This window comes from Rutilus rutilus (genome assembly GCF_951802725.1).
Source record: "Rutilus rutilus genome assembly, chromosome: 24".
Classification (NCBI taxonomy): Eukaryota; Metazoa; Chordata; class Actinopteri; order Cypriniformes; family Leuciscidae; genus Rutilus; species Rutilus rutilus.
The window spans coordinates 10,814,870-10,836,804 of NC_140228.1; the positions used below are offsets into that span (position 1 = coordinate 10,814,870).

Here is a 21,935-nt window from a genome sequence, read left to right on the forward strand (position 1 = left end):
ACATGGGTTGGTGCAATTTTCATAAATGAATAACTACGATTTTCAATGAATGGGGCTTTAAAGTGACCCGATTCATGTGACAGGTCTTTGTTTACAGTGTTTTATACAGTCAAAGTTCAGCTTAACTTCCGGGATCCGGTATGAATGTGAAACAGGTGTAAATGCGGACTGAATCTGCTTATTAAAATCATCGCGCACTGATGAATGCATTATATTTAATAGATTCAAGAAACATTTCAAGGTAGGAACAACTTGAGTCATTAAACAATTTCGATTTAATGATTTTAAAACAGGTCCTGTTTCACCGATGAGCAAGTCGTGGCAAAGTAAACAAGTAAATAAATCGATTGTCAGTCATAATGATTTTATGGTTTGTGTATTTATATTTCAGTTTGGAAAAGGACAGAATAACCGTACATAATTTACCTGCAGATGAGACGAGATCTTTTAAAAAGCAATGGATTCGACAGGTATGTTACTGGCAGCATTAATTCTGAGGTCTGTCAAAGCATGTCCGGGTCACATTGAACCCCCAAATTATACATTTTATACACACAGACACAGACACAGACACAGACACAGACACGCACACAATAATAATAAAAAAAAAAAACATTTTGATATTACTAGTTAATCAGAATTAACCCCATCCCATTATTGTTAAATGCAGAATATGTTGAATTTTATAGAACAATATAGGAGTAAGATGGGGTACCCCAGGTAGTGGGCCAACTTATCCCTCTTTTATATTTTACATTTTGTGCTATAACAACTAAATTAGCAAATGTTTCTATTTATTTCCTATAATAACACATTGGCTGATGCACACTTGAGATGTTAAATTTATATCTAAACCTCATAAATCTGATTGGTTGATTGATTAGAACATTGTTCCAGGATTAACAAAAATGTTGTACTTGGTGAAAATGTACACACACACACAAAAGTGAAACATTATCACATATGGTCACAAATCAAAAATCAATAGTATAAAGATCTTTTTATAAAAAATATACTATATTTTTAAGATTTTGGTATTTAACTCAAATTATTTTCTCAAACGTCACCATTGATGCAATTATGCAACACAAACAAATAATACATTTGGATTGAACTTCAAATCCATTTTTGTCGTCACCCTGCAGAAGCTACCAAAGGGAAGGAGAGTGTTCAGAAAAGATCTCCTCTGGATCTCCTTATGAACCAGCTCAGAAGGAAAGCCTCTTTCACGGAGAGAAAGAAACCAGCAGTGGGTCGCCTCTTCCGCCCATCGGAAAGCAGTGACAAGAAAAACAGCAACATACCTGAAATGAAGGAATCAGAGGCCAGTGAAGGAAAAGAAAATAACGACCCTGGGAAAGGTGGGCGTTAGATTAGAGATTTAGAAGATACAACGATGTAAATATAAATGAACAAACCCTTGTTTTCCTTTAGAGATCAGTAACACAGATGATGAGACCGGCTCTGTTGTGGGCTGGGGTCGGGTGAAGCAATTCGTTCAGAAGCTTGGGAAAACCCCTCACAGTCAGAATTTGAGCCTGAGCCACTGCGATCTGACAGCCACAGATGTGGTGGAACTAGGTGGGTGTTTTTATGACATAATGGTTTTCACACAGTAACATACACAAGACCGTATATGTGTCTGGTTCGCTAATTACCGTTTTGACGTTGTCTTAGCCACCTTACTGCCATTTATGGCTCAGCTGGAGGTGATGGACTTGTCCTGGAATGATCTGGTTGGAGGATCCCTGAAGGCACTTACTGTCCACCTGCAGCATGTAGAGAAGCTGAGAGTGATGAAGCTGTGTAACTGCAGATTAACAGCTCAAGACCTCACTGCTCTCGGTACAGGAAGTATTCATTTATTATAGAAAAAACAATGTAATTAAACAAATAATTAATCAATCTATCTATCTATCTATCTATCTATCTATCTATCTATCTATCTATCTATCTATCTATCTATCTATCTATCTATCTATCTATCTATCTATCTATCATTCTGTTACTGTATCTATCCATCCATCCATCCATCCATCTATTGATCTATCATCTGTCTATCCATCTATCTACCGATCTATCATCCATCCATCCATCTATCCATCCATCCATCTGCATTTAATAAATGTATCATCATTACTTAAAGGGGTGTTCACCCAAATATAAAAATATCATAATTGACTCACCCTTATGTTGTTCCAAACATGTATGACTTTCTTTATTCTGTGGAAGATATTTTGAAGAGTATTGGTAACCAAAGAGTTTTGGTTCTCATTGACTTCCATTATATTTTTTGGTCATGCAATGGGAACCAAAAATCTTTGGTTGCCAACATTCTTCAATATATCTTCTTTTATGTTCTACAGAAGAAAGAAAGTCAAACAGGTTTGAAACGACGGTGAGTAAATGATAGCAGAATATTCATTTTGGGTGAACTACCCCTTTAAAAGACCTTACAAAAAAATGCACAATTAAAGCTGAAACCACACACATGAGCTAAAATACTATACACACCAAATATAAAGACTTTTCTTTGCAAAATCATATCTGAAATCTTGAAATTGGCCTGATTTAAGGCTGAAACAATTTTGAACAACTGGCGAACCTCTCTTAAAATGATATTCCAGGTGAGGCTCTTGACTGCATTCCTCTAATAGAGGTGCTAGATTTGTCCTGGAATACTGGCGTTGGTGCAGGAAATTTCAGACACTTCACAGAACACCTCCAACCTGAAAGCACACTGAGAGAACTCCGCCTGGTGGACTGTCAGCTCTCTGAGACAGACGTTACAGCTCTGAGTAAGACTTGCTTTCTATAAACCTTATATAAGGATTTCATGTGTCATCAAAGACTATGAAGTTTATTTTTGGCAGTGGTGGACTAGGTACACAAATCCAGCGATTGAATTAAATATACATACTTCGATGAAACATAACTCCAGTAAAACTTCACTTCTTTTAAATGTCTACCTGAATAATGTTTTGAAAATTAGGGGAAATGTGCTTAATTATCCTAAATGTAGTCACAATGGCAAACATCTTAAAGGTAACATCTTAATTTTTTATTTAATAGATATATATAACCAATAACCCAGACATGTTCTTGGCAGCTTTCTATTACAATTTATATATTTTTTGTTTATTATTCCTGCTGCTCAAAATACCTATAAAGAGCGAGGCCAGCCAGATAGGAAAGTCGGACATTATTATGAATTATTAGGAGTTTATTATTACGAGCTCTGAGGATCGGGATCTTAATACTCCTGGTTCTTGGCTCATTTTAAGTCGGACTAGATTGATTAATTGATTTGTAAAGTTGAGATTCGCTCTGACCGGATCACTAAATCAGTTGTTAACAGCTGCAATCGTTTCAGACAATTTAACAAATTATTTATTAAATTTTATTTGCGAACTTGTTCATAGAAAATAATCGGCTCAAAAGAATGGTTTGTTCCCAAATCTGACATCATTTTCATTTGGTTTCTGAATATAGTAAAACATCAGATATTAGTTTATAAAATGAAAATACTGAATACTGAAAATTTACTGTTCGTTTTTTTAATGTTCACCTTTGTTTTTGGGATCTTATAAACTGGGAATTCAGAATAAGCCTATAATGAGTCATGATTTGTTTACAACAGGATACTTCTTCAATTTCCTTTTAAAAGCACTGACATTTTTCTTCAGGTGAGGCTCTTCCCATGTTGTCTAGTTTGGAGGAGTTCGATCTGTCCAATAACAAGCTATCGATCAAGGGAATGGAGAACCTCGGCTCCTCTTTAGGCTCGACTCCACGGCTGAAGACCCTAAAACTGAGCATGTGTGGACTCAATAAAGACAGTCTCAGTGTCCTGGGTAAGAGTGATGATGGAAAAAAAGCCTTCAATGGACTAAGCAGTCAAGCATAACTATTTGCAACACCATTAGCACACACTTACATTACCTGCCAGGAAGCTCCAAATGCAGACTGTGATTTCTGTGATGATAACTGAGTAACCATTTTAATTTTGAAGAATAATTCAATTAATTTGTTTTGTGAAATGTTAAAAGGCCAGGCACTCAAGTTCATCCCTGCACTAGAGCACCTTGACCTGTCGTGCAATAAGGAAGCAGGTGGAGGTCTTGCCACACTGGTCACTAACCTAACTCACCTCACACACTTGAGAAGTTTGAGTGTGCATCTGTGCTGTCTAACAAAGGAGGATGTGTTGGCTTTAGGTAAGACTAGTTGACACTAGCTATTTTTCCCTTCAGCCATTTTTATGCGATTTTGGGATATTGCACAAAAAATGCTCTATGAAACGCAAAGATGTATGTAAGCTTGTTTCCTCCACAGAATATAAAAAAAAAAAGTTAATTAGAAAAAAGATTTTAAAAAACTTTTTTCTCACAATTGTGAATTTACATCTCGCACTTCTGACAGAATTGTGAGATATTAACTTTTTAAAAGAGTAAACTGACTACTTATATTTCAGAATTCTAACTTATTTTCTAAGAATTGTGGGATATAAACTCGAGTAATAAATTCTTAATTCTGAGAAAAAAAAGTTCGAATTGCGAGTTTATATCACAATTCTGTGTTAAATTCAAAGTTAAATTCACTTTGGAGGGTAACATAGCTACTGTTGATTTAAAGTTACGTGAACTTGTTTTGAACTTGCTTTCTCAGTCCAGGTAGCTCCATCTCTCAAAGAGCTCAGAGAGCTGGATTTGTCGTCCAATAAAAGTGTTGGAGATACACTCCAGAATCTTCTGCAAACCCTCCCTCTTTCTCAGATGACCAAACTTCCACTAAACAACTGTGCTTTGAGCACACCTGCATGCCATGATCTTGGTATGAAGCCAATGCGAATTCAGAAAACACTGAACTTGTTTTTGTTTTAAATGAAAATATTGCATGTATGTTTCTGGAATTCCTAACAGCTACCGCAATGAAGAAGCTCCAACTGCTTGAAAGTCTGAACCTGTCGTGGAACAAGTGTGTGGGGGAAAATCTGAGGCAATTTCTGGAGCCTTTGCAGTCTGATTGCAAACTACAGGAACTCAGACTGAGTAGCTGTAATTTAACCACTGAAGATTTGCTACATCTAGGTCAGTTTTGGTCAAAGAGTGTTCAATTATAACATTAAGGCTGGAATACACTACACGACTTTTTACAGATTTTTGCTCCGATTTACAGTTTGGACGAGTCGATGTTAGTTGCCTAAATCAGAGCCATTTTGCAGATATGAGTTGAAAAATTTCACAGAAAATCAGACTAATCTAGATCTAACTCAAAAAGACTCAGATTTCTTTAAGGCTTAAAGGAGAACTCCGGTCAATTTTAACATTGAGCTCATTTTTTTGTACATTTGGAGTGCTGTCAGTACAGAGAACAACGACAAAAATCGGTGTTGCCTACACCGTGTTATCCTCGTTTTAAAATTTGCACCCTGTTGACTTCAATGGGGCAAGTTTTAAACCTGCTTTTAGCCTCTTAACATCCTTGATGTGTCATTACAAGTGCGCAGGTCATGTGAGTGAAATCCTTCGGAGTGAACGCGGGTGAATCTGACTGCAGTAGATGTGAAAGAAATATATAAAAAATGATGTTTATTCAGCCAGCCCACATACCTGTATTTACATCCTGTTTTCGGTCGAAGTCCACAGTAATCGATTGTCGAGTTCACGCGCATAGGTTTAGTACCTATGATCACGCGCGTGAACTCGACAATCGACTACTGTGGACTTCGACCGAAAACAGGATGTAAATACAGGTATGTGCGTCCCAGACTAAAATGCATGTTTGAGCTGTTTTAACTGAAAGCAACTTGCACTGATAAATCTTAAAATATGTCAAGTGCCATTGTTTTGTCTCAAGATGCACACCAGTGCAGTTTTTCTTTTCTAAGGCATGTTTATAAAAGCCACTTAAATGTCCTAATTGAATTAAGGCCTAATCCTGGCTTAATCTACACCCAGTATGTGAAACCATGAGATATTATTTTCATTTGTCAAGCCATCTCCTAGCATTGACATGCTGTGAGAGTTTGTTGTGTTCGGAACAACTTCTAAGTCTGGTAGTGTGTGATCCTCAGTCATTTAGTATATGATTCCCAGTTTTTCTCTGTAACTATTTACAAAGTCTGCAAATGGTACGATGCCTAATCTGTTCAGATTTGAAAAGTCGTGAAGTGTAATCTATGAGGATTTTTCGCAAACTGTTGTGATCTTGCAGAATCTGCTTGCCAGCGTGGAGTTCTGTCCCAGCTGAAGCAGCTGGATTTGTCCTACAATGGCAGCGTCGGAGATGGCGGTTGGACGTCTCTTTTTGGGAAGGCTGCTGGTCTAAAGGGACTGGAGGAGCTGGATGTCAGTCTGCGTCCTTCTGCATTCCTCTCCGTCTCCCCCTGGCTGCCCGCCTTGTTGGAAGCCCTTCCGCATCTCTCCTCCCTCACCCGTCTATCTCTGCAGCATTGGGCTCTGAGTTCAGCTGAGAGGGAGAAGCTGGAAAAAGTTCTTAGCAAGAAGAACGTCATCCTGGAATGTGACAGAATGGCTTCACCCACCCCAAAGGCAGCAGGTTAACGACAAGCGTTTCAGCCGCTTTGGCAATTACGTTTTCGTTTGAAGTTGCCAATCAAGATGTTACTGAGAATGATGTGTTGATCGAAAGGCATTCAGCTATTTTGTACTTTTTTTTTTTAAACCCATTTTTATTTGATGTATTTCAAGATTATTATCTCACAAATGATCATATTAAAATAAGAGGATGTTTTATCAGCATAGCATTGAAACTCATTACCATAGTTAACATAGTTGCACAAAGTATTTGAACTGACAGTTTTAAATGAAGTAATCATTGTTATATTCTTTTGTGTCCTTTCTCATTTACATAAAAAAAAGAGATTGTTTTAGACTGAACTTGCTAAATCAACAAAATCTCTCTGGCTTTTATCTGTCCTGACAAAACTGTGTAAAAAATTTGCATGTGACACCCAATACAGCGAAGACTAAGTGTCAGAGCAAACCATTTACATAAATGACGTGTTTTCGCGAACATCATGGCAGCCTGTGACATTTCCAAACACTGGACACATGGACACAAAGATGTAGGCTGTTATCTAAAACACTAACCATGTGATTTAACTAATAAATTCAAATGTAACCAACAGTGCTGTTGATTATTTTGCCTGTCAACTAACACTAACTACTGACAAAAACTAAAAAAAGTCACAATTAAAGGGATAGTTTACCCAAAAATGAAAATTTTGTCAACCTGTATGAGTTTCTTTCTCTTGTTGAACACAAAAGAAGATATTTTAAAGAATGCTGGTAATCAAACAGTTGACAGCACCCATTGACTTCCATAGTAGGAAAAACAATTCTATGGAAGTCAATGGCTACCGTCAACTGTCTGCTTACCGACATTCTTTAAAATATCTTCTTTTGTGTTCAACAGAAGAAAGAAACTCATAAAGGTTTGTTACAAAATGAGGGTGAGTAAATGATGACAAAATGTTAATTTCTGGGTGAACTATCCCTTTAAGTTCAATCTAAATGTGTCTTATTCTGAAGCAGCAACACATACTTTCGGACAAACCCAGAAATCGTGAATTGTTTTATGAATGTGAGTCTGGGTAGATCTGCAGAGCCAATGAATCTGACGCCATCAGGGCCCGTGCTGAATTACTCGAGTCTCCATCCCCATATCTGGATCTCCAATAGTAATGTCTGCATAAACCATGAGACACTTCTGCCAAGAAAACATGACCATCCACCTCATAGGGAGAAACATCTGTGTGTTCCTCCAACAGCCGCCCGCTGCTTATCAGCCGCGAGAAAGCCTGATTATACAGGCAGAGAGAACATCAAGACATTTGAATGTTGAACGCTGTATTTCATAATGGGAAAATCTATGGAATCTCACCATGCAAACTGGCTCCTCAAGTTTGTTCCCCCATATGTAAATGTGTGTGAGACAGGAATTCACACTCATTGCCTTGTTGAGGGACAAAAGACCTTTTTTTCCAATGTTGTTGCTGGTAACAGACAATCTAGGAGGCAAAAAACGATACCAGATAAGTTGGACAGCATGAAGAATGGAAATAGTGTCGTGTAAACTTAACAATAGCATAGTTTGATAAATAGGAGGACACTTACGCTTTGAGTTTGCTGTGTGGCAGCTTGACAGCTTCACTTAGATACACCGCACCATCATCCTCAATGCGATTGGAAGAAAGATCTAGAATCTCCAAAGAGCGACTTTGTTTCAAAACCTCCGATAAGCTTTTAGCTCCATCCCGTGTAATTCTGTTACTGTTAAACAAAAAAAAAGAAGCAGAAATGTTTTTTTCTGTGAAGCACAAAATGAGTTGATCTCTGCCATCCAACGACAGTAAGAAAACATCATTGAAGAATCATACAATTCCAGACAATTTTGTCATTTTTCACTTAAAAGTTTTGCTCGATAGCCCTGGTCACTTGAAAAAAAAACCCCAGCTACTAGTAAAACCTTTGCTATTGACAGAAGAAAATAAGTCATACAGATTTCGAAAGACATGAGAGTGAGAAAACAGTGACAGAATTGTTTTTGTTTGTTTTTTTGGGAGAGCTATGCCTTTAAGATCATGAATTAGAGAATGATGTGCATGAGTGTATACCAGCGAAGATCCAAGTAGCATAGAGAGGTGTTTAACTTCAGAGCTTCACACAGCCTCTCTACACCAGTATCAGTCATGCCATGCTTTCCCATGTGCAGCTCTCTCAGTGTCTTATTCACCACCAGCATCTGTGCCATATGGACTGTTGTTTCCTCCTGTCAATTAAGTTAAGATTACTTTAACCAATAAAAAAAAGACTTTTACCAGATATATTAATCATAAAATGAGTATATCGAAGCACAATTTTCCTAAAAAACATACCTGAAGACTGAAAATAAGAGGTCGACTAACATTAATGGCACGGATTCCCCTGTTGTTCTTCAGGACGATGGCAAATGCTATTACACTTTGTGTAGCCTAGAAAACAAGCACAATAATTTAAATACAAATGACATTTATTTTGTGATTATATTTGTGTTCGGGACATTTACCAGATCACAGTCTGAGACATCTACTTCTTCTAAAGTGGCATTAATCTGCAACATAGCAGCCAGTTGCATGCCACCTTTATTTCCAATCTTATTTCCCGTCATTCTGAGTGTCTTCAAACTTTTATTTGTCTGTAAAATTAACAGAAAATACATGCACTGTAAAAAACTTAAAATCTTAAGGTCATTAGCTGCTTTAAATTACTTACTTCAATTCAATTATATTAAACTGACTGAAGAATTGAGTTGAAAAAAATATTCTGACGAGTTAAAGAAATGTAAAAACATACAGTATGTTGCCATGACATTGGCATTCATTTTAAATCTATAATTAATGCATAAATAAATGTTACATTTTAACATTAATTGTAAATCCAAATTAGCCACACTTACATGCAAACTTTTTGCTATCACTTCTGCACCATCTGCCTCAATGTTATTACACATCAGATCAAGAGATTGAAGGGACTTACTCTCCTGTTAAAATGACAACATTTCTTTAAGGTTCTCAAGTTTTCAGTTAGGTTGAAAATAGAAACCTAAACAGCTGGTCTTTAGGAAAACTGATGATTTAACATACCTCAATGAGGTGTGCAACATAAACAGCTCCTTTATCCGTGATACAGTTGTATCTGAGATCTAAACCTGCAATGAAGTTTACTTTCAGTTCATTATGAAATCATTTTAAATCAAAAATACTTTATTCGTGTGATTGATTTGGTGACATGATGCACGGCACCAGACAAACGATCAGGTATGGGTTACAATAAACTTTCGAATATTTGCAGACTGCAGTACGTGGTTTATGATTTGCATGTCTAACCTGAAACTGTTCTGGGTAGGACGAGTTAATATTTACCCTTTATAGCTGAATTTCCCACGAGTGTTTTTGACAAGACCAGCACATCGTCATCTGTCAGTCTGTCTCCATTCTTCAGTTGATCATTACCTGTTAGTTCGAGTGAGCCATCGCTGAATAGAAACACCAACAACATAAATGAACATGAAACCGCCAAAATGAGAAATAACTTTATATTTTACTTTTCAAACCAACCTGCTGTCTTCCAAAACTTTCAAAACACACATATTTGGGGGCTGCTGATCTTCAGCACATACTGTTAAATATCTATTCATAATGTCCACCATGCTTAACGCTCTGAGAGGCAAACTTTGAAGTTGCTATGCCAACATGGAATGCGCCTGCGCAAGAGCGACATCTTCAGGTCGTCTGCGTTTGCTCTCTATTCATTATATAAAAGAAACAAAAAGGCTTCACAGACAGGGTTTATAAGCCAGGATTGGGCCTTTTTTAAAGTTTAATTAGGACATCTAAGTAGCTTTAATAAAATTGCCTTAGAAAAAAACAACTGATGTGCATCTTGAGACAAAACAATGGCTCTGGTTGTCTGTAAAACCGGGGGCAAATGTTTTAAGTCACTGAGAATAAGTGAAATATGCCTATTCAATCTTTGTTCACTGATTATCTTCTTCATAAATGCATTTACACAAACAAGTAGGCCTATTCAAAATACATGAAATGATTTTTTCATTTCTGACTACTTAAAATCTACCAAAAAAAGGATAATGCTCAAATGGTCCTATAATAAAAATGTTAGCCACCTGTAAATTATATTAGTATATATATACAGTACTGTGCAAAAGTCTTAGGCATGTTAATATCTCACCATCATCGAGTCCGTCTGTGATTACATGAAGAAACAGACAAAACTGAGACAAACTAAATCCAGAAGAACTGCGGGAACGTCTCCAAGATGCTTGAAGAAACCTTCCTGCAAAGCTACCTGAAAAACCATGCGTAAGTGTACCTGGACAAAAGCCGTTTTAAACGCAAAGGGTCGTTACACCATATATTGATTTGAATTAGTTAATAGAAGTTAAATCATAAATAAATTCAATTTGTGATTTTATTTTTGAGAGCATTCTCACTTTACAGCATTTTAACACAAGTGCCAGTACTTTTCACAGTACTGTAGCTTTGCAGGAAGGTTTCTTCAAGCATCTTGGAGACGTTCCCGCAGTTCTTCTGGATTTACTTCTGTCTCAGTTTTTTCTGTTTCTTCATCACAGACGGACTCGATGATGGTGAGATCAGTTCATCCTGGCTGTTGTCAGATTCCTTGTGCATAGAGAAATCTCACTGGATTATTACAATTAATGGCAAAAAGAATGTTTGGAAATGTAAACTGATATTTGCTACTGACACATGACAGCAAAATATATAAATAACTGACTTAAAACCATAAGGGGGGGTGTGTGTGTGTGTGTATTAACATGCCTAAAACTTTTGCACAGTACTGTATATAAATAAAAAAAGGACTGCTTCTAAATAAAAATTCACAAATGCTGTTAGGTAATGGCATCGAATAAAAAAGCTAAAATATAGTAAAAGTCTTGTAAATGTAAGAGTAATTAAGCAAATGTAAATAAAGAGACACAATAAAAAGATATAACTAGAATTGTCTTTTTTCTCTTTAAAATAACCCTAGGGGACAGAAAACTTCCACTAGTTAAAGAATCAACCATATATAGAAACAGTGGTATAGTAATATTGAAAATATGTCTGTGGTCGGTCAGTGGTATAATAATATTGAAAATATATCTGTGGTTGGTCACACTTTAGTTTAGGGTCCAATTCCCACTATTAACTACAACTTTTGCCTCAGTACACTCCTAATTACTGTTTATTAATAGTTAGTGAGGTAGTTGTTAAGTTTAGGTATTGGGTAGGATTAAAGGATGTAGAATATGGTCATGCAGAATAAGCTATTAATATGTGCTTTATAAGTACTAATAAACAGCAAATATCCTAGTAATATGCATGCTAATAAGTAACTAATTAATACTGAGAATTGGACCCTAAACTAAAGTGTTTCCCTGTGGTCTTTACCAATGAATTTCATGAATGCATTACTCAAAAATACATATCAACCACAACACATATTCAGACGTGAGATGATTTATTATAAAAGCTGCCCAGTTTGTTAGAGGATTATTTCACATAATATATGAAATGTTTCAGAGACTGGGTCATATAACATTTTAGGTATTTACATTTCATACTTCTAAAAGACAAACGCATAATTCAAAAACATCAGAATGACCAAGTCAGTTGTAATGTATAGCCGCACTGTCCTTTCAATTAAATAGAAAAATCTTTTTTTTTTTAAACATATGAACCAAAATGCTTTTTCTAAGCACAGCATTTTATATTACAGCTAAACCTACGTTTGGCCTTCCCTTCATTTCAGAAAATATGCCTTTAATGATCCAGATTCTGCAGACTTTAAGAAGGAAAAAAAGAGAGAGAAGCCTCACACGCTCACACAATAGCTTTGTATAACTGATATCTGCTAAGAGTTTGTAATTCAGACGATTAGAAAACAATCATAACAAATTGCTTCCGCACTGGCCTGACTGATCCTACCTTCAGTCTTCACTTCATGGAGAAAATACACTTAAAATGGAAGTAAAACCTGGTATTTTAATCAATGGTCTGAACGATGACAATCTGCGTGTGCTCCATCTCAGCAGTCGCTGGGATTTCGTACTGTTCCACAACGTAGCTGACTTGCTCGCCAGATTCTCCGTGTTGGATGAGAACCGGCGCTTCGGATGAGTCCGCGTGCTGGAAGATCATGGAGGGCTCTGAGCCGTCTGCGTGCTGTATGATCATCTGCGGCTCTGCCGACTGTTGGATGATGAGCTGGGCTTCGGGGGGCAAAATTGGCAACTGGGACTCCATCTGAATCTCATGGTCTTGGGAATCGACAAGGGCAGAGCGCACCCGTGCAATCAGGCCCTGGTGGTCGATGGGGATGTTGAGAGGACACTGCGTCGGGTCGGATTTCACAGTCTGAGTCTGCTCTTGTTCAGGAAGAACTGAAAAGCATGTTTTAAAATAGACATTTAGATGAATGGACAGATCAATTTAGCAATAATATATAATTAAACAAGAAATAAACACACCATTATGCTTCAAAATGCTGTGCTTCTTCAAGCTATATATGTCTGAAAACATGTTCCCACACAGGTTACACCTCACTTTTCTCGAGCCTAAAGGCAAAAAGGACCTAAATAAATCCATATTTGGAAATACAAGGTTTCCATTTTGAAAACGGCCAACTTGTTAAATTTACCGTTGTGGATGTCCATGTGTTTTCGAAGTTCACCAGCGGTTAAGCAAGGTTTTCCGCAATCCAAGCATATATATGGAGTCACACCTAAAAATGGAGTGCATTGATTAAAAAAAGTCATTTATTAAACAGACTCCAAGTGGCGTCGACATGACCAGAAAATGCTGACAGCTTTTATGAATTATAAACCCACCGGTGTGTTTCCTGGTGTGAGCGATGAGCGAGCTGGACACAGCGAAGGCCATGCCGCAGGTGTCGCAGATGTACGGTTTCTCTCCCGTGTGTCGTCGCTTGTGGTACATTAGAGTGCTGGCCTGTGTGAAGCGCTTCCCACATTCTCCACATTCATACGGCTTCTCACCACTGTGCTTTCTGAGAGCAAACGGGTAAGAAAGAGAAGTCGATGGAAACTTATTGACCAATAAGATCATTATTATTTTTACGTTTTAGTGTCCAAAAATGTATTCAACCAGATAAAACAATAAAACATTCATTGTGAATATTTTATCATAGTTTTAGTTTTGATTAACGCAAACTTTTACTTTACAACACTAAGACTCACTCACAATCATGTTCAAGTGTAATTGTATCAATGAAAATGAACTGGAATTGTTCTCATGAATTGCACTAGATACCTTATGTGAATTTTTAAATTGCTAGATGTGGCAAACGCCGCTCCACAGAAATCACATTTGTGTGGCTTTTCTTCTCCGTGATGCATGCGGCAATGATAGACCAGCTGACACTTCTGAGCAAAACGTGCCTCGCAGGACGTACAATTGAAGGGCTTCTCTCCTGAAAACAGCACAGAACATGCATCACTCCACATAAACCTACAAACAAAATCATGACACAGACACTGCAAGTTCAAAAGTTTGGGGTCAGTAAGATTTTTTTTATTTGGAAGAAAATTTTCTTCAGCATGGATGCATTAAAATAATCAAAAGTGACAGTAAATACAATTATAATATCCCAAAAATATTTCTTTTTCAAATAAATGCTGTTTTTACTTTCTATTTATCAAAGAATAATCATGAAAAACAATCATGAAGGATTCCACAAAAATACTAAGCAACTGTTTTCAACATTGATAATACGAACGGTTTCTTGAGCACCAAATCAGCATATTAGAATGATTTCTGAAGGATCATGTGACACTGAAGACTGGAGCAATGATGCTGAAAATTAAGATTTGCCATCACAGGGACAAATTACATTTTAAAATGTATTATAAAATGTAAAATAGCTATAAGTATATTTCATAATATTACTGTTTTTACAGTATTTTTGATCAAAACATGCAGGCTTAGTGAGCATAAGAGCCAAATAATCTTACCGACCCCAAAGTTTTGAATAGTATCATGTATTGATCACCAAAAATTATAACATCATACTATAGTTGTGAATTTTTTTGTGTATTAATGCAGTGTAACAACTTCATGTGAGAGGTGTACCTGTGTGTATGCGCATATGGGTCTTCAGCTGGTTTCCCTGTCTGAAGGAGCGGGTACAGAGCTGGCACTGATAGGGTTTGAGGCCCTTGTGTATGCGCATGTGTCTGCGCAGACTGCTCATCTCAGAGAAGAGGTTTCCGCAGATGTTACAAATAGGCCTGTGTTTGTCCTGCAAAGGTTTCACTTCCTCTTCTCCTGCCCAGTCCTCGTTGTCATTGCCAAATTCGTCATCCTCTTCGTCGTCATCATCATCCTCATTACTAGCTTGGCTTTCTTTCAGCTTTCTACTCAAGCTTCTCTTTCTGGTGCTGGCGCGGATTTTCTTCGCAGCACTTGACTCTGAATCTTCTGTACCTTGAGATGAGCCTTCTTCGGTGTGTTTCTCAAAGTCTTGGTTTGCTTCTTCACCAGCTTCTTCTCCACTGTTCTCTATTGGATTTGAAGATTCGGGTGCCTCAGAAGAAAGGGGCTTAGAACGAGGTCTTCCTCTTTTACGACCGGTCCCTTCGTTCTCTTTTGTTTTTGCAGTTTCTGAACCGTCTTCTGTGTTTGTAGTTGCGGCCTCAGCATTTGTAGCTTGGTTCTCAGTGGATAACGGCTTAGTCCGTGGTCTTCCTCTCCCTCGTTTGGAAGCCGCAGCTTCACCAGGGTTCTCTGTATCAGTCTTTTCCTTACAGTCATCTTCCTCACCAGCATTCACAGCATCGTCTTCAACAACCTCTGTTTCTTGGGTGTCTCCTTGTTCTTCGTCTCCTTCTGCTTCAGATGGTAGGGGTCTAATTCGTGGTCGTCCTCTTTTGCGGATAGAGCTCTCCCCTTCTTGATCTTTGTTTGCTACAGAATCATCTTCAGCGTTACCAGAATCATCTCTATCAGTGGTCAAAGGCCTAATCCGCGGGCGACCTCTCGGTCTTCCGGATCCTCTCCCTACAGAGCTGCTATTTGGATTCACGCTTTGCTGTGCTGGTGATTGATCAGTTGAATCGAAACTCAATGGCCTCACCCGTGGGCGACCTCTCGGTCTACCCCGGCCTCTTCCTCTGCCTCTTTGAGCAGCGATGGCCTCCCTCTCAACATCTTCCTCATACAACCTGGTTTTGGGTTTCCTCCCTCTCTTTCCGCTTCTCTGGGGAGTTTGTTCGCTGGACGACTGGGCTTCATCCGTAGAGGCGGGATCATCCTGAGACCCATCTTCTTTCTCTCCTTTTAACCACATCCGTTCCTCCACCTGTGAGATCGGCTCTAAAGGTTCATAGTCATCTGGGCTCAGGGGGGAATGTGGATCTTCATACTGCATTTGTCTTGCGGGCGAGCCACCAGTTTTGAGATCATCTTGGGATAGGGTACAGCGAGCCACAACCTCGGGCATACCAAGATAAGAAGCAGCTTTCTGAACACTTTCAATTTCTTCTCTGTAGACAACAAAGCACAACAAATATGCTATCTTTCTCTCTTTATGTATATATATATATATATATATTAGTGCTGGGCAACGATTAAAATAAAAGTTTGTGTTTACAGAATATATATGTGTGTACTGTGTATAATTATTTTGTATATATAAATACACACATATGCATGTATATAATTAAGAAATATTTGCATGTATATACTGTATATATATTTATACATAATTTATATTATATATAAATATTTTATATATAAATAACACATTTCTCTTAAGTAAATACATGCATATGTGTGTATTTATATATACAAAATAATTATACACAGTACACACACATATATTATGTAAACACAAACTTTTATGGTGGATGGCCAGCACTATATATATATATATATATATATATATAAAATTTTAAAAGTAAAAAAAAAAAAAAAAAAGTCAGTAATGAATATGATTTTTATTTTATTTTACTTTGCTATAAAATATTTAATTGGCTAACTATATATATATATATATATATATATATAATTTTAATGTACAGAGGTAAAGATTTAGCTGACATAATATTTAGGCCAAAATTATATATTGTTTTCTGAGACCTTAAAATTATACTAAAATATATTACATTTACATTATTACATTTACAAAAAAAAAAGTCAGGTTTTCTATGTCAGTAGGAAGACTATATAGATGAAGAATTAGATACCCATGAACTCACCCGTCCATATTCAATTCCCCGGTGTAAATATATGTCAGTAGTTTTTCAAACACAGCACTGCTCACTGACTCCGGGTCCAAAGTTATGGTGGCATCCTCTCTTCCGGCATCAATAGACTGTGTGGAGAAATACTCACTAAAGGCTGCCAGAACATTGTGATGGGCTTGATACTGAGCCTGTCCTATTGCTACTGTGCAGTCGCACAGAAAGCTTCTCTCACGTTGCCTCTTAAGCTGCTCCAGAAGAAACTCACTGTGAGTGATATGTGGCATGACGTGTAAGACTGCCAACCTGCAATGTCAAGAGCATCTTATAATATCAGCAACTACTAAACTCCTTAAAGAAAAAGTATGTCATTATTCACTTGCATTGCATCTTTTTTTTCCATATAATAAAAGTGGTGAATTATGGCACGTAATAAATGTTTGGAACAAACATGAGGATTAATAAATTATTATATAATTTTGGAAATTTATATGTAATCGTTTTGTAAGCAATAAACAAAACAAAAATAATTCACTTACCTCACGTAAATTTATGATGGTTTAAACCACACCCAAAAACCTGTTTAAATGAAACACACATGTCAAAAATTAAAGAACAGGTGCATAAATAAAATAACCTATAACACTAAATAAAATTTGCGATTGTTCAGACTTGACATCATCAGTTAGGGAAAATAAAAGTTCCCGCCCGTTACTCAAAAGTTGGCTGAAATAACAAGCTTGATGACAAACTATCATTGTTAAAACACTACTCATAATATTAGAATGCACCCAATAATTGTAGTTGTGAATATGCATTAAAAATAGCTAAATGCATTAGTTACGGGATAAATGCAGACACGAATGTTTGTAATTTTAACATGCAAAACAAAGGGCTCTTATTTCGAAAATGCTCGATCCGGTAGAGCGCGAGCCGCAATTCACAGGTTCGGTCTATGTATTACAAACACAACACAGAGACGTGCAATAATTATTTAAATTGTGTGATTATTAAATATTAAGTTGAATTCGATTTTTTAATAAAAATTCAGGTCTCACGTTATTTCGACAGTAGATTAAAATCTCTTTGCTTTGACGGCCATTTTCGAAGTCTTCAAGGGGATTGGTCAGTGACGTCATATCCTCCTGTCTGAATTCTTTCCGGTGTTTGAAGTTGAACCAAAAAAAAAAAAAAAGAAGTAGAAAAAACAGCTGTAACCATTAGGTGGAGCCAAAGGAGACTGCAGGCACATGAATGGACCACTGGTGCATTCAAGGAGAAAAGCACAGAATTAATTGTAGGCCTACTTCAATTTTTACTCAAGTTCTTTTGAAACGGCTTACTTTTATTTAATTACAATTCCAAGACAAAAAGCTTTTCTCTTTTTGCTCCGTTATACTGGGCGTACAAGCCTAATTTTACAGGTAATTTCATTCATTTCGGTATCTAAATCTGCCTTGTGAAAGTATATCTCATCAGCCATTCGGAATATTAGATTTCAAATATTGTTAGGTTAATTATTCATGTATTATTTCAGGTAGACCTTCATAAATGTTGATGGTCGATGTGGAATGGTCTTTATTTCCTACTGGACCCTTTCAACAGATTTTAGTTGCTAAACTTTAAAAAATAAAGGTTCCGAAAAGGGGTTTTCAGCAGTTTATAGAAGAACCATTTTGGGTTCTCCAAAGAACCCTTTTTTCTGTGTGATGAACATTTTAATAATCTAAAGAACCACAATAAAGAACCTTTAGTAAAATGGAAATATTTTGTGAATGAAAAATGTTCTTCACCATAGATGCCAATAAAGAAACTTTATTTATATTTTATTAGGCTATATCATAACCTTTACTCTTTAAGAGTGTATGCTTAAAGATTGCAAAAATCTTGGGCTTTACCAGACATCGCACCCAGCAAAAACTCATTTAGCTCACTATCCAAAAAATCGGTTTCTGGGATATTGTATAATTTGTGGCCATCAGGGAGCCAATATCAAAATGCTGGAGACTCCTGAAACTTCCGGGAGAGGTGGGATGTCTGCTTTTCACATTTATTATTGTTAAAACCTATAGGGTTTAAAAAGATTTTAACACAAGGTTTTGTGAAAACACCTTTTGTAAATTTGCTATTGATTTTGATCAAGCAATTAACCAGCAGTGGCATTTACATCACCAAGGTGACAATGTGGCTCAGCTATACTGAGATATAATATACTGTTACTATCTAACTTATATAACATTATTAGTAATATTTGTTTTGTAATAATACTTAACTGCCTCCCATGGTTATATCACTTTGAAACAGGTTATGTCATTTGTTCATCACGAGCAGTGAAGGACTCAAGAATTATATAATTTAATGTCTACAGCCCTTAGGAAAGTCTGATTTATGAACGAATAAGGGACTGAAACTGCTGAAAATTACCTTGATAAATAAGGTCACCTGATCCACATTACTATAAACCATTCTGTCATTGTTTGAATAGGAAAGGTTATTGTAAAAATGACAAATAAAGAGACACAAACAGCACACACATTGTCTCTGCGGTACTACTCCCATGATATCTATTTACATAATCAGCTGCTTCTTGTTACAGCACAATCTCAGTCTATTATGAGTGTCTCCTCCTCTCTTATCAGCACACTGTTAGTGTTCCAGCGCACACTCAACACCTTCAGCTCTGTGACCAACAACATCTTTCTCTGAGACAGGTATCCATTTACTTTGCATTGTTATTATGCCTGTTTTGTGATATCTTTTGTGTTTTTTTTGTGTGTTTTTTTTACTGTATAATAATATTTATATCATAATATTTAATCATAATTCTTTAAATTTTATTATTTTCTGTCTATACTTGTATTGTGTTCTGTGTATTGTGAACCTGTGTTTGGTAAAGAATTTTAGGGCTACCACCTTCATAAAAAAAACCAAACAGTATTGATTTTATCCAACAAACTGAATTTATATGATTTAATCTAGCCGGTTTAACAAAAGCATTACAGTAATATGTACATATAGGCCTATGTTCCTCAGTAATTTAATCAATAAGTGATAGCTACTGATATTCAAAAGTATTCAAAAAATTTCGTAACCACAGAGTTTTATAACATAACATAGTTACTGCACGTGTACGCCACTGGTTTGTGTTTTTGCAAACGGGTCCAGCAGGTTTGACAGCTTTAGAAAAGAAAAAAAAACATCATGCCATTCAAAACAAAAGGCGTCTAAAAATCTCCACATACATTTCTCAGGTTCACACGGAGAAACGTGAGACGTAGAGCAGCGAAATCTCCAGGTGCGACGTTAAAATAATTTCTGAAACACCAATTTAAAAACGCGGAGAAAGCGAGAGACACCGGGAGAAACAACGATAAGCAAGTTTTTTTTTTCCTTTCTTTGTTTTCTCCTAAATGCAAGTTGTTTTTACAGTGTTTACCAGTGTTATACCTACATCTATGACTCACCGGTAGACATAGGCTAGCTAATGATGGTAGGGTGACTATAGGATTAGGCAATAGGCCTATTGGCTCACCGGCCCTTGTAATTAGACAATAGCACGTACCTTATGCATTTTCTATAACAAGCCCTTGTGCAGAATTCATACAAGTATCCCTTTAACACTGTCACTGTCACAACATGATGCACTTGAGCTCATGACTCCCTAACTTTCTCGTCACAGCTGAGACAGCAGTTCTTGACATGATGAAGGCCATGATTGTGTTGCTCATACCTCTTCTGCTTCCCTTGGCTTCTGCTCAGACCTTTCGTTGGGGCCCCTGCCCAACACCAATGGTACAGCCAAACTTTGAAATAAACAAGGTAGGACTATATAAACATATAGAATCTTAAATATATAGTTCACCCCCCAAAACTTTCATTTTTTACTCATCCTCTTGTACTTCCAAATCCGAATGCTCTTCTTTTGTTTGGTTTGGAATGACATGAGGGTGAAAAAATTACTGAATTTTTCTTTTTGAGTGTACCCGTGTACTTAAAATTGTACTGTCTGCTTATATGAGCTCTACCTTTCATTTCAAGTACCTTGGAAAGTGGTATGAGATCGAAAAGCTCCCAGCATCCTTTGAGAAAGGCAAGTGCATTGAGGCAAACTACTCGCTAAGACCTGACAACACCATCGAAGTTCTCAATGTTCAGACATAGTGAGTCATTTATAGACCAAATCAAGTCTTTTGACTTCTATATAGAGTTTTCGTCTCAATCATTTTCCATGTATTTATAAAAAACAGCAAAGGAAAAATAAGAAAAGCAGAGGGCACAGCAGTCGTTCAGGACATGAGGGAGCCAGCAAAGCTTGGAGTCAGTTTCTCCTACTGTAAGTCTATCAATGTTTTCAAATCTAGAACTTTGGAATCTCTTTTCTATTGTTTTCAAGTGTGAATAGCTCTTTTTTTTAAATTCACTTTCTGTGAAATTCTTTTTCAGTCACACCCTACGCCCCATACTGGGTCCTGTCCACCGACTACAACAGCATTTCTCTTGTTTATTCGTGCACTGATGTTCTCAGGCTGTTTCACGTGGACTATGCCTGGATCCTCTCACGCTCACGCATTCTGCCTGCAGAGGCCGTCTACCACGCCAAAGAGATCTTCTCACGTGACAACATCGACGTGAGCAAAATGATACCCACAGATCAGCAAGGATGCGATGGTCCTTTTTAAACAGTGAGAACTGAAATATATAATTTTGGTTCAGAAAAGTTTGTGCCTTCACTATCTCTATTATGAGTGAAAACGACTTACATTATCATTATAAAACTACTCCTGTGGCACAAAACCGCTGAACCCAGCCTTTAATATAGTGCTCTATACATATTTTTGCACCTCTTGAAAAAGAAATAAAAGCATAACCTTTTGCCAATGAAGTTTCCGGTTTTGTCATGTCATTACTGAATAATGATTTTAATAAACAGGTGTTTATTTTGTGAATATACTAAAGTCCTGTCTGTTCTGCACATGTGCATTGGTCCTCAAAAGTGTATTTTCTATGCCTTTTGGAATGCTTGGTGTTTGGATTTCTATTGGAATATTAATGAATTAAAAATGGAATTATGTTCTTGGAATCTGTTTTTTTTTTTTATATTTTTTTTTTATATGGAATGATGCATAAACCTATTTGGTTTGAAATGC

The 21,935-nt window shown here is 36.8% G+C and overlaps 4 protein-coding genes across 7 annotated transcripts; 2 read left to right on the forward strand and 2 right to left on the reverse strand.

Annotated features, from left to right (window-relative positions):
- Positions 1-107: 107 nt before the first annotated feature.
- On the forward strand, positions 108-7,215 carry lrrc31 (leucine rich repeat containing 31). Its single transcript, XM_084398238.1, has 11 exons — positions 108-241; positions 392-470; positions 1,146-1,361; positions 1,435-1,581; positions 1,678-1,845; positions 2,628-2,798; positions 3,687-3,854; positions 4,050-4,217; positions 4,669-4,833; positions 4,923-5,090; positions 6,217-7,215. The coding sequence occupies exons 2-11, from the start codon at positions 458-460 to the stop codon at positions 6,564-6,566; spliced, it is 1,734 nt and encodes a 577-aa protein (XP_084254364.1). The 5' UTR covers positions 108-241; positions 392-457; the 3' UTR covers positions 6,567-7,215.
- A 260-nt stretch (positions 7,216-7,475) lies between these two features.
- Positions 7,476-10,217, reverse strand: lrrc34 (leucine rich repeat containing 34). The gene is made up of 10 exons (XM_084398281.1): positions 10,124-10,217; positions 9,929-10,041; positions 9,650-9,714; positions 9,463-9,546; positions 9,073-9,201; positions 8,903-8,998; positions 8,642-8,796; positions 8,142-8,297; positions 7,909-8,035; positions 7,476-7,825 (listed from the first exon to the last, which is right to left on the reverse strand). Exons 1-10 carry the CDS (start codon positions 10,213-10,215, stop codon positions 7,601-7,603), a joined length of 1,242 nt encoding a protein of 413 aa, XP_084254407.1. The 5' UTR covers positions 10,216-10,217; the 3' UTR covers positions 7,476-7,600.
- Positions 10,218-12,030: 1,813 nt separating this feature from the next.
- Positions 12,031-17,945, reverse strand: mynn (myoneurin). 2 transcript variants are annotated; one of them, XM_084399327.1, is made up of 9 exons: positions 17,847-17,945; positions 17,328-17,367; positions 16,804-17,094; positions 14,678-16,089; positions 13,859-14,018; positions 13,417-13,595; positions 13,227-13,310; positions 13,057-13,143; positions 12,031-12,969 (listed from the first exon to the last, which is right to left on the reverse strand). In XM_084399327.1, the coding sequence occupies exons 3-9, from the start codon at positions 17,073-17,075 to the stop codon at positions 12,572-12,574; spliced, it is 2,592 nt and encodes an 863-aa protein (XP_084255453.1). In that variant the 5' UTR covers positions 17,076-17,094; positions 17,328-17,367; positions 17,847-17,945; the 3' UTR covers positions 12,031-12,571. The 2 variants fall into 2 exon arrangements, with proteins under 2 accessions (XP_084255453.1, XP_084255454.1); XM_084399328.1 differs by lacking the exon at positions 13,057-13,143.
- Positions 17,946-19,424: 1,479 nt separating this feature from the next.
- On the forward strand, positions 19,425-21,868 carry apodb (apolipoprotein Db). 3 transcript variants are annotated; one of them, XM_084399415.1, is made up of 5 exons: positions 19,425-19,499; positions 20,468-20,607; positions 20,827-20,948; positions 21,036-21,121; positions 21,232-21,868. In XM_084399415.1, the coding sequence occupies exons 2-5, from the start codon at positions 20,488-20,490 to the stop codon at positions 21,465-21,467; spliced, it is 564 nt and encodes a 187-aa protein (XP_084255541.1). In that variant the 5' UTR covers positions 19,425-19,499; positions 20,468-20,487; the 3' UTR covers positions 21,468-21,868. The 3 variants fall into 3 exon arrangements, with proteins under 3 accessions (XP_084255541.1, XP_084255543.1, XP_084255542.1); XM_084399417.1 differs by lacking the exon at positions 19,425-19,499 and adding an exon at positions 20,025-20,166; XM_084399416.1 differs by lacking the exon at positions 19,425-19,499 and adding an exon at positions 20,025-20,162.
- Positions 21,869-21,935: the final 67 nt, after the last annotated feature.